The sequence below is a fragment of the Mus caroli genome, chromosome 1, assembly GCF_900094665.2.
Source record: "Mus caroli chromosome 1, CAROLI_EIJ_v1.1, whole genome shotgun sequence".
Taxonomy (NCBI): Eukaryota; Metazoa; Chordata; class Mammalia; order Rodentia; family Muridae; genus Mus; species Mus caroli.
In genome coordinates this window covers 75,888,649-75,903,815 of record NC_034570.1, presented here as the reverse complement: position 1 = coordinate 75,903,815, position 15,167 = coordinate 75,888,649, and the positions used below count along the sequence as shown (strand labels likewise).

The 15,167-nt window shown below is 40.4% G+C and overlaps 2 protein-coding genes across 23 annotated transcripts in view; both read right to left on the bottom strand.

The window, feature by feature from the left end:
* Mff (mitochondrial fission factor) overlaps nucleotides 1–3,871 on the bottom strand; it is a 27,621-nt gene extending 23,750 nt beyond the window's left edge. For 9 of the 22 annotated variants that reach the window (XM_021155909.2, XM_029474070.1, XM_021155926.2 and 6 more), the window contains exons 1-3: nucleotides 3,677–3,833; nucleotides 1,403–1,511; nucleotides 492–663 (exon numbers count right to left, since the gene is read on the bottom strand). In XM_021155909.2, the coding sequence (XP_021011568.1) occupies nucleotides 492–529 (38 nt within the window). In that variant the 5' untranslated portion in view covers nucleotides 530–663; nucleotides 1,403–1,511; nucleotides 3,677–3,833. Of the gene's footprint in view, nucleotides 1–491; nucleotides 664–1,402; nucleotides 1,512–3,676 lie in introns of all 22 variants that reach the window. The other 13 variants (XM_021155894.2, XM_029474044.1, XM_021155962.2 and 10 more) reach the window with 4 other exon arrangements.
* A 4,934-nt stretch (nucleotides 3,872–8,805) lies between these two features.
* The window catches only part of Col4a3 (collagen type IV alpha 3 chain), a 130,059-nt gene continuing 123,697 nt past the window's right edge, over nucleotides 8,806–15,167 (bottom strand). Inside the window, exons 48-52 of the mRNA XM_021155885.2 lie at nucleotides 14,770–14,982; nucleotides 14,035–14,212; nucleotides 13,812–13,926; nucleotides 12,234–12,406; nucleotides 8,806–11,621 (exon numbers count right to left, since the gene is read on the bottom strand). Of these exons, the coding sequence (XP_021011544.1) occupies nucleotides 11,537–11,621; nucleotides 12,234–12,406; nucleotides 13,812–13,926; nucleotides 14,035–14,212; nucleotides 14,770–14,982 (764 nt within the window). The 3' untranslated portion in view covers nucleotides 8,806–11,536. The remainder of the gene's footprint in view (nucleotides 11,622–12,233; nucleotides 12,407–13,811; nucleotides 13,927–14,034; nucleotides 14,213–14,769; nucleotides 14,983–15,167) is intronic.

The following is a 15,167-nucleotide window of genomic DNA, read 5'->3' as shown; positions in this document are numbered from 1 at the left end:
ACTCACTTTGTAGACCAGGCTGGCCTCGAACTCAGAAATCCGCCTGCCTCTGCCTCCCGAGTGCTGGGATTAAAGGCGTGCGCCACCACGCCCGGCCCGCAAATCAAAACTTCTTATTGAACATGAATTTGATGGCGATCCAATGAATACCAAATACATGGATTATATCAATAAGCCCTTAATGTACACATTCATTTTATGTGGTTAAATGTTCACATTCTTAACCCATATTTAATTTTGTATTTACTATACACATAGTTTTGAGAAGCATCAAATATCTTTTGAGGGAAAAATTAGTACAATGCACTGAGTGAGCTTCTAAATTGGAGAGGGATCCATGACTCCAGGGAGATGTAGTTGAAAGCATGATTGCCCCCAAATAAAAAAAATGCTAAGAAAAGCATTAAAAAGTAGGCTAGCTTATGGCAAGCAGCTTTGAAGCTGTCTGTCAAACCTATGATACCAGCTCAACTGAAAAAAAAGTCACTGACCTTCCTAGTGATGTCTCACTGCCCGTTTTCATACTCATTTTAACAGAGCAGACACACGTCTACAATAGCTACGGACACTGCTACCCTGCTGGTGTTTACTTTACACACACTTCCCTACAGAGCTCAACTGTTTTTGGAGGTGTACATAACAACACGGGCACTGCTTTTCCAGCTGTAAAAAAGAAAGAATAAAAATCAGTATTTCAACAATCATTGCATAAGAGAACTATGAATAAAGGTAGTGATTGACTTAAAATGGCTCCGTTTGAGAAACCATATTTAAATGTTTCAACTGTCACTCCACGGTACCTCTTAGTCAGAAAGACAGCTTGAAGGACAGTCCCATTTCATGATTTTGCAATCAGGGTAAATGAAAGTTCCATCATTACATAAACAAATGTGCTGTCAGATGGGGAGAAGGATGGCTGCCAGGAGACACCTTTAGCCATATTCCAATAGGTTATAAAAATCACCACGAAAATACAAGGGTAAAAGGAAACGGATTTGAGGTTGCCTAAAAATTTGATGTGTAAGTGATGGTTTCCTGAAAAGGAGGCCAAATTACACTAAATTCCCAGAGAAGCATATTCTAAGTCAAGAGCAATACAGCACCACACACAGTACAAATGCCACTGTGCTGAGACACAGAGGTATTCTGTAAACTAAGGTTAAAGCAATATAGATGTCTTCATCATCGATTTAAAAAACAAACAAACAAACAAAACCAGAAACATACTCTATACCTTACGAGTATACTCCTTGGGGACTGCTTAGTGCGCTAAGCATAGTTGGACTATGACTCTCAACTAGTTTATTTCATTCTTTTTGCCCAAATGTCTGCTTTTTAAGGAACTGACACATACATGGCTTAAAGACTAAGAAAACAGAGACAAAGAGAAAATTTTACTTACAAATGTGAAACAACAGGCTTGCTATTTGGCACTATCTGCTTCTGTGCTTCATATTAACTCCTTAAATTGCTCCGATGCACATGTGCTAGGTTGGGAGCCACTTTTATCCCTGAGGGAGAAGAACAGTGACTGAGAAACTAGATGATACCATTGCTAGGGACTTAGCTAGAAAATCTTTAAATAAAAGCCACAAAGATATACAACTTTACACTAATAAACAAAGAACTTCAAAAGTACCAAATTTTAATGTCTTAGAACAGACTAGTCACCATGTAAGGCAGCAGCTCTCAACCTGCGGGTCTCGACCCCTATGGTTGTTGAGTGACTACCACAGTGGTTGGACACTTTTGTGATATTTACAATTCATGACCATAGCAAAATTGCAGTTATGAATAACAACAGTAATAATTTTATAGTTGGTTACCACAAAAGGAGGACTGTATTAAGACAATACTGCTGCCTCAGTTTTTAGATTGTATGTTTCAATAAAACAGAGGAGGACCTAATTATTTTTTCTTTCTCATTAAAACTATGGTATATACTTTGGGTATTCTTTGGTAACAAATAAACTTAATTTGGGGCTAAGGTTTTAATCCCACATTTTTTGTCATTACATGCTTGTTGTATACCTTGAGATAAATCTCCCTCAGACTCCTATCTGATACCACAGCTCCACTTTCTAGGCCACACCCAAACATCCGCAATGTTTTCCAATTTCATCAGGGTCCTGTACATTACACTCGATTTCTTCTTTAGGTTGGCTTTCATTTTTAAAAACACAAATCTATTTTTAAGGGAATATTTACCCTTAATTAATTAATTTTCACTACCTTTGAACCATAAACTTGCTGTACGCATATAAACATATGTAACAAAACAAAAACTATTAAAAAAAATTAAGTCTCAGTGAATCAAAGGTCTAATCTAAGAACTGCTGAAACTCTGAGTCTGCTAGAGAAAAACAGGCAAAACCTTGAAGATGCACAGGCATTGGCAAGGACTTTCTGCAAAGGGCTCTGAGAGGCTGAGGAAACACCAGCAAGAACTGGCATCACGTAACATACAAACTTTCTGTAGAAATTAAGAGTAGAGAGATTCTACGGGATCTTTGTTGGGTAGTCATATGGCAGGGGGCTCACATCTAGAATTATATAAACAACTCAAAGACCTACTAAAGAGACCCCCCCCCCCCGTATCTATTAACAACAAAAATGTCACAAGAGCAAGGAGAGAGTAACAGAAGAAACTTTGTAAATCTAAAATGAGGCAGCCCTATCAGACAGGAAGGGAGCTAACACAGTTCCTTTCCGTAGTTCAGTATAAAAGCGTATACTCAAGAGACACCACTGAGGAGCTATCTCAATTCACAGGTCCTCGAAACCAAAAATTAGACAACCCGTTCTCCACATATAAACACACACACACACACACCTCCTCAAACAATCTAGTTGCACGCTCAGAATACTAAATAGGGCTCAATGGTCCTACTTTCCCTAAAGGTTTTACTTTGGGGAATCTCATTAGTAGCCAAAGCGACTGAGGGAGAAAGGAATTTTTCTCACCTGGGAAAAAGGGCATCCCCATTCACTGGCTCCCCGAGGGAGGCCTGCTTAGCATTATTGGGCACAAGCTTTAGTCTTCAGGAATTAGAGAGCACCACCAACTCAGAGACAGCGCTGCTCTTCCCAGAGAATGCGCCCTGCTCCTGAGCTAGTGGGACTGGGACGCTGGTTTGTTTGTTTTTCTTTCTTGTTTTTGTTTGCTTGTTTGTTTTGCAATGACAAGTTTTTAGCAAATGGAGGTCAGGGGCTATGAGGGACCTGGACCCCAGCTTAGCGTGGGGTGCGGGGGTATAGCCCACAACGCATCCAGCGAGCAAGGATGCTATGGCCAGCCCCGGGCCTCCCAAAGGCCTTTCTCTAGTTATACGGATTTTACACAAAACAAAGAGTTACTTTTAAACGCGACAGACTCAAGGTCAAACTGCGGCCCGTGGAAGAGATGCCCGAAAAAGCCCAGATCCAAGCTCACAGGCTTCCTTCCGTTTCCTAACCCCAAACTAATAGGTGTTTTTCGTTTTGTCAGTAAAATTCGATTTTTGTTCCACAGAACAAGATGCGGAGGTAGAAACGGTGAAGAAGTCGGCGCCAAATATTTACAGGGCAGGGCCCTGAGGACGGGCCAAGGCCGGGGCCGCTCCGCCCAGCCCGGAGGGGGGTGTCACTGCCGCGGCGCAAGGCCCGGAGTCCTGCTTGGGGAGACTAGAGCACTCACCCTGGGCCTGCTGGAGAGTCCCCGGAGAGAGGGTCGCCGCCCGCCGGCTCCGGGGCACTCGGGTGAGCGCTCGCAGAGGCCGTTGACCGAGCGCACCGAGGCGCCCGGGCAAAGAAGCGGCGGAGCGGCCGCGACGGGCCGGGACAGACGCGAGAACGTCCAGGACTGGCCCCTTCCAGGAGCCGTAGCGGAAGTAGGTTTCTGGTCATGTGACGAGAGAAGGGCGGATGTTCCGTGCAGGCTCGTGAGACGTCGACGCGGAGCCATTTTTGTCGTGGGCAAAGCACTCCCGTCTCAGGTGATTCCTGTTGAGGGGGTTTCTAGACTCTGCGATCTTGAAGAACCTTGCGTTTGCAGGTAAACTGGTAACCTGTTTTAAAGGAACGCCTGAATAAAAATTCTTATGGTGGCCCGCGAATTTGCATATATAACTAAATATTGGAAGTAATTCTTCAGCAGTCTAATTGTGATTTCCCTAAAACTTACAAATTAAGAATCCGAGAAAAGGGGAAGCTGAATTGGGTTTCAAGATAGTAGGGGTCAGAAATCTCTTTCAAATCTAAACACCCAACTTGTGGCTCCTCTCTGGAAAGCAAGAACCATACTTGCTCATAGAAGGATAGACGGGAAGCCAAACCAGGAAATATGATGTGTGCCTCTATTTTCATAACCTAGCAACTTCACCCACTGTTTCCCAATCTTGGTGACAACCAACCAGGGTTAAAGATGTTTTTTCTTACAATCTGTTCATATTATAGTTGAGCCTAGAGCCACACTCTAGAAATCCCAGTGTTAGGGACTTGGGAGCTAGAAGCTATAGGATCAAGAGTTCCAGGTCAGTCTCAGCTATGTATTGAGTGGAAGGCCTGTGTCATTATCTATATCAAACATACACACTCTTTTTTTTTTTTTGAAACAGTAAACACCTTGATACTTTTTTTTTTAAAGATTAATTTATTATTATATGTAAGTACACTGTAGCTGTCTTCAGACACACCAGATGAGGGCATCAGATCTCATTATGGATGGTTGTGAGCCACCACGTGATTGCTGGGATTTAAACTCAGGACCATTGGAAGAACTCTTAACCGCTGAGCCATCTCTCCAGCCCCATACATGCTCTTTTTCTTGTGGTTATTTCCTACTAAGAGAGTCTAACATATTTATATTGGTTTAAATATATGTAATCTAGGAACAGTTTTAAGTGTTTGTGAGGATGTGCATAGGTTATCTGCAACCATCAAGCCATTTTATATAAGAGACATAGCTTGTGGATATGAGCTGTGATTCTAGAATAAATTTATCACTCCCTTGTGCAAAGGAAGATTATTTACTCAAGTGATATAATCTTGAATCTAAAAATACTTCCAAAGTCAATCTTTGGCTCATTCTTTTTTTTTTTTTTTGATTTTTAATATTTTTATTACATATTTTCCTCAATTACATTTCCAATGCTATCCCAAAAGTCCCCCATAGCGCCCCCCACTTCCCTATCCACCTATTCGTATTCTTTTGGCCCTGGCATTCCCCTATATTGGGGCATATAAAGTTTGCAAGTCCAATGGGCCTCTCTTTCCAATGATGGCCGATTAGGCCATCTTTCGATACATATGCAGCTAGAGACAAGAGCTCCGGGGTTCTNGTTAGTACATCATGTTGTTCCAACAATAGGGTTGCAGATCCCTTTAGCTCCTTGGGTACTTTCTCTAGCTTCTCCATTGGGAGCCCTGTGATACATCCAATAGCTGACTGTGAACATCCACTCCTGTGTTTGCTAGGCCCCGGCATCGTCTCACAAGAGACAGCTATATTTGGGTCCTTTCAGCAAAATCTTGCTAGTGTATGCAATGGTGTCAGCGTTTAGAAGCTGATTATGGGACGGATCCCTGGATACAGCAGTCTCTAAATGGTCCATCCTTTCATCACAGCTACGAACTTTGTCTCTGTAACTCCTTCCCTGGGTGTTTTGTTCCCAATTCTAAGAAGGTGCACAGTGTCCACACTTTGGTCTTCATTCTTCTTGAGTTTCATGCATTTAGCAAATTGTATCTTATATCTTGGGTATCCTAAGTTTTGGGCTAATATCCACTTATCAATGAATACATATTGTGTGAGTTCTTTTGTGATTGTGTTACTTCACTCAAGATGATGCCCTCCAGGTCCATCCATTTGGCTAGGAATTTCATAAATTCATTCTTTTTAATAGCTGAGTAGTACTCCATTGTGTAAATGTACCATAATTTCTGTATCCATTCCTCTGTTGAGGGACATCTGGGTTCTTTCCAGCTTCTGGCTATTATAAATAGGGCTGCTATGAACATAGTGGAGCATGTGTCCTTTTTACCGGTTGGGACATCTTCTGGATATATGCCCAGGAGAGGTATTGCTGGATCCTCCGGTAGTACTATGTCCAATTTTCTGAGGAACCGCCAGACTGATTTCCAGAGTGGTTGTACAAGCTTGCAATCCCACCAACAATGGAGGAGTGTTCCTCTTTCTCCACATCCTCGCCAGCATCTGCTGTCACCTGAATTTTTGATCTTAGCCATTCTGACTGGTGTGAGGTGGAATCTCAGGGTTGTTTTGATTTGCATTTCCCTGATGATTAAGGATGTTGAACATTTTTTCAGGTGTTTCTCTGCCATTCGGTATTCCTCAGGTGAGAATTCTTTGTTCAGTTCTGAGCCCCATTTTTTAATGGGGTTATTTGACTTTCTGGAGTCCACGTTCTTGAGTTCTTTATATATATTGGATATTATTCCCTTATCTGATTTAGGATAGGTGAAGATCCTTTCCCAATCTGTTGGTGGTTTTTTTGTCTTATTGATGGTGTCTTTAGCCTTGCAGAAGCTTTGTAGTTTCATGAGGTCCCACTTGTCAATTCTCCATCTTACAGCACAAGCCATTGCTGTTCTATTCAAGAATTTTTCCCCTGTGCCCATATCTTCAAGGCTTTTCCCCACTTTCTCCTCTATAAGTTTCAGTGTCTCTGGTTTTATGTGAAGTTCCTTGATCCACTTAGACTTGACCTTAGTACAAGGAGATAGGAATGGATCGATTCGCATTCTTCTACATGTTAACAACCAGTTGTGCCAGCACCATTTGTTGAAAATGCTGTCTTTCTTCCACTGGATGTTTTTAGCTCCCTCGTCGAAGATCAAGTGACCGTAGGTGTGCGGGTCATTTCTGGGTCTTCAATTCTATTCCATTGGTCTATNTGTCTGTCACTATACCAGTACCATGCAGTTTTTATCACAATTGCTCTGTAGTAGAGCTTTAGGTCCGGCATGGTGATTCCACCAGAGGTTCTTTGGCTCATTCTTATAACAACAGTTCTAAGGAACCAGAAGTAAGAGGGTGGGAGGAGTTTCAGGCTTGCCAGCACTACACAATGAACCCTGACTCAAAACAACAAAAACCCAAACAAAGAAAATCTCAGATGATCCCCCAGAAGTGTTATTTTCCTTCAAAATAATGTGTCAAACTTTCTGAATTTCATTCTTGTGTGTCCTTCCTAATATTGGTGTAAGATAAGCAAAATTACCCTTTACCCTCTGAAGGTCTCAGTGAGACCCCAATTAAATTGGCATAAAACAGCAGATGAACAGGATGGAAGCATACAATTTTTAATTAGTAAGTTTTGCTTGTATGTTAAAATATAGAAAAATGAAGACACAAAGAAGTTCTTGGGATCTATAATCTGTATCAGAAGCTGACCATTGTAGTAAATTGTAAAAATGTGAGAAGACACTTTTTAAGTGTCTTTGTCTCAGAATAATCTTTATTTCAAAGGGGCCTACTGTGGGTGGTGTGTCCTGCTACTTTATAGTGACAAATAATCCTCCTTTACGGACAGATTAAATAACATTATTCTGTCATTCCAAATCAAGGCCTTTGCGGGTAAGTATGGATAAGCTAGCTAAGCCATACATTATCAAGACTTTTAAATGTGTTCTCTCCCTCTCGCTCATCCCTCTTTCTCATTCCTCTTCCTCTCCCTCTCCTTTTTTCTTCTTCTCTCTCCTTTCTCTCTCTTATCCCTCCCTTTCCCCATGGCAACTTCCTTGTCCTCAGTCCTTGGCACCAGTGAACTCACCCATTTGCTGGAGAGCATCTTCCCAATAAACCTGTCTTTAATCTAATCTAATCTGGTTTAAATGGGTTGATTTCAGCAGCAGCAGAGAAATAACCTATCAAGGGTCTTATTGCTCCCATTAGCCCTTACGCTTCTTAAATGTTGCAGACCTCTTTTTCTTTTGTCCCTAGCCCTTTCCTTTCAAAGTTTTGAAATGACTTTAAATAAACATCCATAATTCAGTTATCAAACCCAGGTCTTCTTCTGTAACCCTGACTTATCATTTATTTTTGGGCATCATGTGAGTCTATTAAAGAAGACTGTTTCATAGAATGTCAGAGCACCTAATAGTGTGTGATACAGTCTTAAATGAAAAGTTATGTGGCATGAATGATGCTTCTTCCATGCACATGGAAGTCTATTCTTTCTTGTGTCCTGTATTATAGATTCATGATGGGTCTTGCTCTTCTTCTCTCACTGATGTGTACATTTCTGTTTGTGACTTAATGCCATTGGCTTTTTCTATGCCCTCATAATATGTAAAACCAAATCATCTCATGCACTTAGTTTAGCTTCATCCTGATGCATGACTTCTAGCCATTGCTACTTATGTTTCCCATTAGGGATTAAACCCTAATAGGTTTTACCTTATTTCCCCTTTTCAACTCAGACATTCTTCAGTTACTGTTTCTCATTTATGGCAAGATTACTTTTTTAGGCATCAAGATTCAGAATACTATAGTTATCTCTTACTATCTTAATTTGATGGTTATTTTCGGTGAAGATGAGTATTCTTTGATATTCTTCTTAATTTCAAAGTTGTGTATTGCTTTATAGTGACTATTATTTTTACAGTCCAAAATAAACTATCTTCCACTAGAAAAAAAACCCCAAAATATGATAGAATTGTTCCTTTTATTTTACTTTGACAAAACAATAGAACTTTAGTTATATTTACAGAAATATTAGTACATTGTAATACATCATAATTTTGTCAGGATATAACAATATAAAATATTTGATATATTTTAAATAAATTTCAAGTGGTTATTGAGAAGAATATTAAATTAAGTTTAGTGGTAGCAAGTTATATTTGAAATATAGAAAACCTTGGTAAAATTAACAATAAAATTCAAATTTAAACATTTTTAATACTTTTATAAATAAATTAATAATGTGTTATCTTGCAAAAAAAAAAAGAACAATTGACAAGTTGGTTGTTTTTAGCACACTGTGAAATTCCAAAGTTGAAGCACCAAAATTGAAACAAATGTTTTGTTAATCAGCTAAAAATGTTGAAAGATTTATTTTTGTTTATGTGGCAGTGCCTGTGCTAGTGAGTCCTTGGAGGCCAGCTGGGTCCCTTTGAGCAGTCCTGAGCTGTATGACCTGGGTATTGAGAACTACGCTTGGATCCCCTGCAGAGGAGACCAGCATTCTTCACTACTGAACCATTTCTCCAGCCACATAGGAAATTGAATTTTAAATTTATAATTTACTCATAAACATCTGGGAAGTAATATGCACGGGCTGTATTTTATTGCTCACTCTTAGAAGTACAAATGACTGACTGTTGATATGGCTTCTTTGGGCATTAAGGTGTCCAGTATTACCTGTTTTAAATACTGATAAGAGGACAGAAGAAGAAAGGGGCCTATGGGCAAATGAAGGGTAGCTGTTGTGACATCAGCACCAGTCTAGTAGTGAAATAGATTACCCTGAAAGTCACCAGTGAGTTTTAAAAAGAGACAAAGGTGAAAGGATTGTGGCCAGTTTCTTGGGTGTGTGCCTATTGAGTTGAGAACATGAGAGGATGATGAAAACTTTGAAAACAAAATTCTGGGTGGCTGAGGCAGAAAACTTGTGGTGATTTGGGGGTCAGCCTGGGTTGTACAATGAGATGCTTCTCATCAAGACAAAACACAGATTTCTGTTTGCTAGTTACAGTTTCAAACTTTGCAGGTTTAGAATGATCTACAATGGGCAATTAGGACAAGTTCCTGAATGCTACGGCTGCTGCTCCTACACTGGCCAAGGAGATTAGTCCTTGTTTTCACTACTGGAATGTATCTGGGACAGGATATTTTTCAAACAAAAATGTTAGCTGAAATACATACTTGTAATGAGATGTTGCACGTCTCAGCTCAGGTGTAAAAATGTCTTGTAGTGGTCACACGAATGGTAAAGAATGACAACCCTTGTCTGTGCTCTTGGGTCACATTTTCCAAATACAAAGCAGTTGAGTTTACAGCACCAGCCTGAACTTAAGTATCAGCACCATCACGTCCACTTCTGTGGATCAAGAAATACACTCAAAGGTTTGCCTCACAATGCCTGGCCTCTTTGAGTCATCAAATAGTACGACACTATCTGATTATTAAAAAGTTCCTGATTTCTTAATATTTTTCAGACATTAGCTTCTGGCATGCCTAAGAGAAGTTAGAGGTTTTGAACTTAGCCCGGACTTAGACCTTATTTTAAAAGTTTTAAAACTTTTGTATATCTGGCTGAGCGTGGGTGCAGAGGCCAGAAGTGGATGTTGGGTCATCTGGAAGAGGCTACTGTGAACCAGTACCAGTGTGGGTACTAGGAACTGAACCAGGGGCTTCTGCAAGAGCAACAAGTGCTCTTATTTTTAAATCTTCTATCAGGCCTGCTGAACTGTGAAATAGAAGTAAAGGAAAAATAAAACAACAGCCATAGATGAGCCTCTTTGTTTGGTTTCGGTGTAGGGAAGGGGGTGAAGAAGCGGAGGATGGGCTTCCTGCATGCGTGAGTCTCTACACACGAGATTTGTTCTCTTCTTTGAGGGTAGATCAGAAGCAAGTCTCTCTCCACCCCCTGCACCGCCGGTCCAGTCCAGTATATGGGACATAGTTTGGAACTGAAGAAAATAACTTGTTAAGCTGAATTAAGTAACTGTGGAATGTATCTGTGTACTTAAGAACATGTTTTAAGACATATAGCAGCTGTGTACAGTACAGTAAGGTTTTACCCAGTGGTCTCTTTCCACATGGTTGCTAAGAATATATAACATAAAAATCATGTTTCAATGTATGTGTATGGCATCCTAGTAAAACTTAGTTCCCCAAGGGTAAACATTTTACCAGCTTTGAATCTATTGACATAGTAAAAAGAGCTCAGTGAATAAGCAAATAGACATCGTCAACAAAACAGAAAACAAAACTATACTTTATATCCAAGCCTGTTATGATTCCCTTCAGGAAGTTTCCTTTGGTCCTAGCCTTGTGCATATTTAAATGAGTCCTGAAACATCATGGGGCCTCATTTATTCTGTGTTCTAGCCCTTATACCACTCAACAGCTCTGACCCTCCAGTTCTCTTCACAGTGTGCTTGATGGTATACTCCCTTCTCCTTCTGTAGCTGAAGTCTAAGGTCTCAGGGAAAAGGTGGAAGGAACCACACTCCTTTGCTCAGGAGTGGGAGACAAGGAACACACCGTGCATCCACAGGACAGACCTCTCTTAGCTTGTAGTTCAAGTTCCACACAATCAACATTTAGTCAGCTCTTTGGGTACAACTGGAATGTTATTTCAGCGATATTCTGTGGCAAGCTGTTGCCTTTCCACAGGGAACTTTGAAACCTACAGGTGTAGAGACCCACATCACAGACTAACTTGAATGAAATGCTTTCTTGTGTGGTGAAACTTTGCACGACTACATCTTTAAGGTTAGAGAGAAAGACCTAAGTAAACTCATGTTCTAAGTCATGACTTTGTTACGTAAGAAGGAACAAAAAGCGGTTCTGGTTTCTTTGATTTCGTCAATGTCTTTTCTTCATGCACACCTGACAGCGGCTTATGATTTTCTCTAAGTCTCCAGCTTTCACAGTTGATGGAATAGGTTTTCTGAAATAAATACAAATGAAAGGACTCATTGATTGTGGATAAAATAGAATACTTACTTGCTTTGGGATTTTTAAATAAACATTGTAGTTGACTTTATTCCAGAAACACCCCTCCTTGTAGAAGAGGAGAATTTCTGAAAAGACAGTTTTATGTTTGTATATATAAACATTTATTGGTATTTTATGTTTCCAGTGTGTTTCATCAGAATTCATAGAACATAGGCTTTCCTGCAAACTTACAGTTCATTTTTAACTATTTCTTCCCTTTAAATATTCCTAAGTCTTCAAAGATAAGACTTAAGTCCTTAAGATCAGCAGATCAGCTAGTATTTATTTTCAGTACTTTACTATAAATCTATACATGTGTTGAATATGTTTAGTGATAACAAAAATCATGTGGACATTTGGTTTTTACTGACACAAGACTCTACTTCTTACTTCTTGACTCCAAAATACCTCGATCCTGGGAGGATGAAAGTAAATAGGATTTTATTGTCAGGACTGAGAGAGTTAAGTATATCCACACAGAAGTATAAATAAAAAGCAGTTGTAGGCAGCCTTTGAACAGCTCTAGAGTTGAGTCAACAGATTAAGGCCAACATGGCATAGTTACCTGAACATTCTTTCTGGGTTCAGCGAAGCCAGCCAGAAACTGTAGGAGTTTGAGTAGTAGTTACATGTCCCTCGTCCATGGCACTCTATAAATGGACTGGCTCGGAATTCTTCCAGGCAGGAGCCAGGCGAGGCAAGTGCTTGTCCAGCACCCTCAGAGCCTGCACTTGTGAACTATCACAACAAAAAGATCTCAATGAAAACACTGCCTGTTGGGGTTCAAATACAAGTTTCCCACATTTTGGCATGGGTAGGAAGCAGTAATAGAAAGCAACAGAAAAAAGAAAAGCCAAAAACACAGATGTCTTCTCTTCTATCTAGATGTAACACTTGGGCATCTTCTAGGAGGAGATACAGCCATCCGACATCTATTGCCTATGCTTACCACTGGGATATGAGCTCCATGAGAAGAATGTGGTTCCTGCTAGCCTTACTGCCCTGACTGGTTGGGGCTCATGATTGCTGTTAAATAGTCTTAAATTAATTAATAATTGAGTGGACAGCTGTGTGTAAAGAGGGGGATAATATGTATGCAGCGTGTAAGCAGTGACATGCAGAGCAGTCAGCACTGTAGATGGTCAATCTCTCCCCGGAATTTAGCATTAATGCCAGAACTTTAAAAAGAGACTCCTCCTCATAAGAGAGGCACAGTACAAGGTGCATTTTGTCACTTCACAAAGGTGATACTTTACGATAATTCGGTTTTCATTTATGAATCCACAGATGCATAAAAATGTTCCTGTGGTTATCATGATAAGCATTACAGGCAATGTAAGCAAAGAAGTCATCACAAAAATGAGCAAAGGGGCATCCGATCTCTGTCAGAGTGGCTACTTCTCGCTTGAATGCTACTCAGGGATTTGTGGGAAATCTGAGGAGTATTTCTAATTTTTAAATTATATTTACTTATTTGTTTGGTGTGTGTGTGAGATATTGTGTGTGTGATATTGTGTGTGATTATGTGTGTGACTGTGTGTGTGTGTGTGTGTGTGTGAGTGTATGTGTGTGTACATGCATGCCATACCAAAGGTATGGAGGTCAGAGGACAACTTGCGGAAGCTGATTCCCTTTCTACCATGTCAGTCTTAGGGACTGAACTCAGGTCATCAGGCTTGGTGGCAGGGCTTTTGCCCACTGAGTCATCTTGCTGTCTTTTATTCAGTGCTTCATTACTTATCAACAGCATCAAAGTTGTCAGTCGTTTTTAGTGTATTTATTTATTTACTTACTTACTTATATATTAAGACTAGGGTTCTTATAGCCCAAGCTGGCCTCAAATTGGTTATGGAGCAAAGGGTGATCATGAACATCCGACCCTTCTGTCCCTACCTCCTGAAAGTGTCACTCTTTCTATGCACTGCTGGGGGATGGGACCTAGGATGTTGTGCAGGCTACGTAAACACTACTGAGCAGATGTTCATCCTCAATGTTTCTCTTTAGGTGTATTTTCAGATCGCCAAGCATCTATAGCATTTTACATATATTAACAGGTAGGGGACCACATTGTTTCAACACAGCCCAAGATTCCATAGGCATTATTCATTACTTGAAATGGGCTGAGGATATTTCTTCTTCTTACCATAATGAAAGAAAAGCCTTTCCAGAGAGAAACCCAGTCCTGGGGACATGGAGGGATAGCAGTAGTTTGACTGTGAACAGCTATGGCCATTGCTGGACCTTCACAGACAGTGCATCTGTAAAATGAGACCATTAGTATGACAGCCACTTTCTACTGTTGCATTCCTTACAAGTTAAGTGATTCACTTGATTCTCTTGTAAAACACAGGGGTTGAGTTTTTTACCTGCTAATATAGGGTTCGAGAGCTCTGCCACTAATTGGAGCCATGTCCATTGGCATCAGAGCTGGTGTTGACAGCCAGTATGAATAGTCATTTCGTGATGCAAAGTTACATACATTATTGATGTTACAGAATAAGAATGGCATTGTGGTGAATCGCTGCAGGCAGCTGCCCAGAGTACCTAATAAAACATGAAGCTGAGTATCACGTCAGGTAAATTTTAGTTACTCTCTCATTATTTAGACACAGGTTAATTATCACATGACCTGTGGCAAACCTGGACCAAGAAACAAAACAAAACAACAAACCAGAAGAATTCTGTGGCAATGTAAAGCTTTAGGATGGAAGCCAAAGTCTCAAATGGGTATACCAACCTGCCCCACCTAGGAATGCATCCTGTGGCTCTTTCTACCTTCTTGGATAGAACTTGGGACCTGATATTGTTCTGCTGGGACAATGTCTTTGCTTTAGCTACTTCCAGATATGCATGCTAGCAAATAACCAGGGGAAGCTTTAGAAAAGATGAATTTGAGGATTAACAAGAGATAGATGGTGAATCTAGCTGCATTTCCTCTAGCAGTTTATACATCAGGATGAAAACTAAACCTTGGGCCACAGTTGCTCTCTCAAATGCACCAGAAGATGCTAACATTGTTTACAGTGACCTTCAGAGGAAGCTCGAATCCTATAAATAGTCTACACTCAGCTTCGTAAACTGCCTGGAAATTAGAACCTTACCAAGGTCTTGTCCATGTGCACGTTCGTTTCCTTGTACAAAAAGAAGAGAAAAGCCACTATAGAGTGGCTGTGTTCCTTCAGGGCATGAAGGAATGGCCGTGGTTTGACTGTGTCGGGTGAAGATGAAGCCTCGCATTCTTGTACCAGTGGCCGGCATTCCCCTGTCACCAGGATTTCCCTTTAAACCTGGCAATCCATCCAGACCAGGTGGGCCTTTGAAAAACAAATTATACAGGTTGCAACATGACCAGACTCTCAAAGATGTTTTTTAAAGTACTAATTTAAGTGTGTTTATGTGGCTGGTAAACCTCAAATATGAAAAAGGAATCTTAGAGACGAGTAGGCTATAAAATGACTATGATGTTTTATTTTAATTGTCAAGTGGATTAAGAAACACT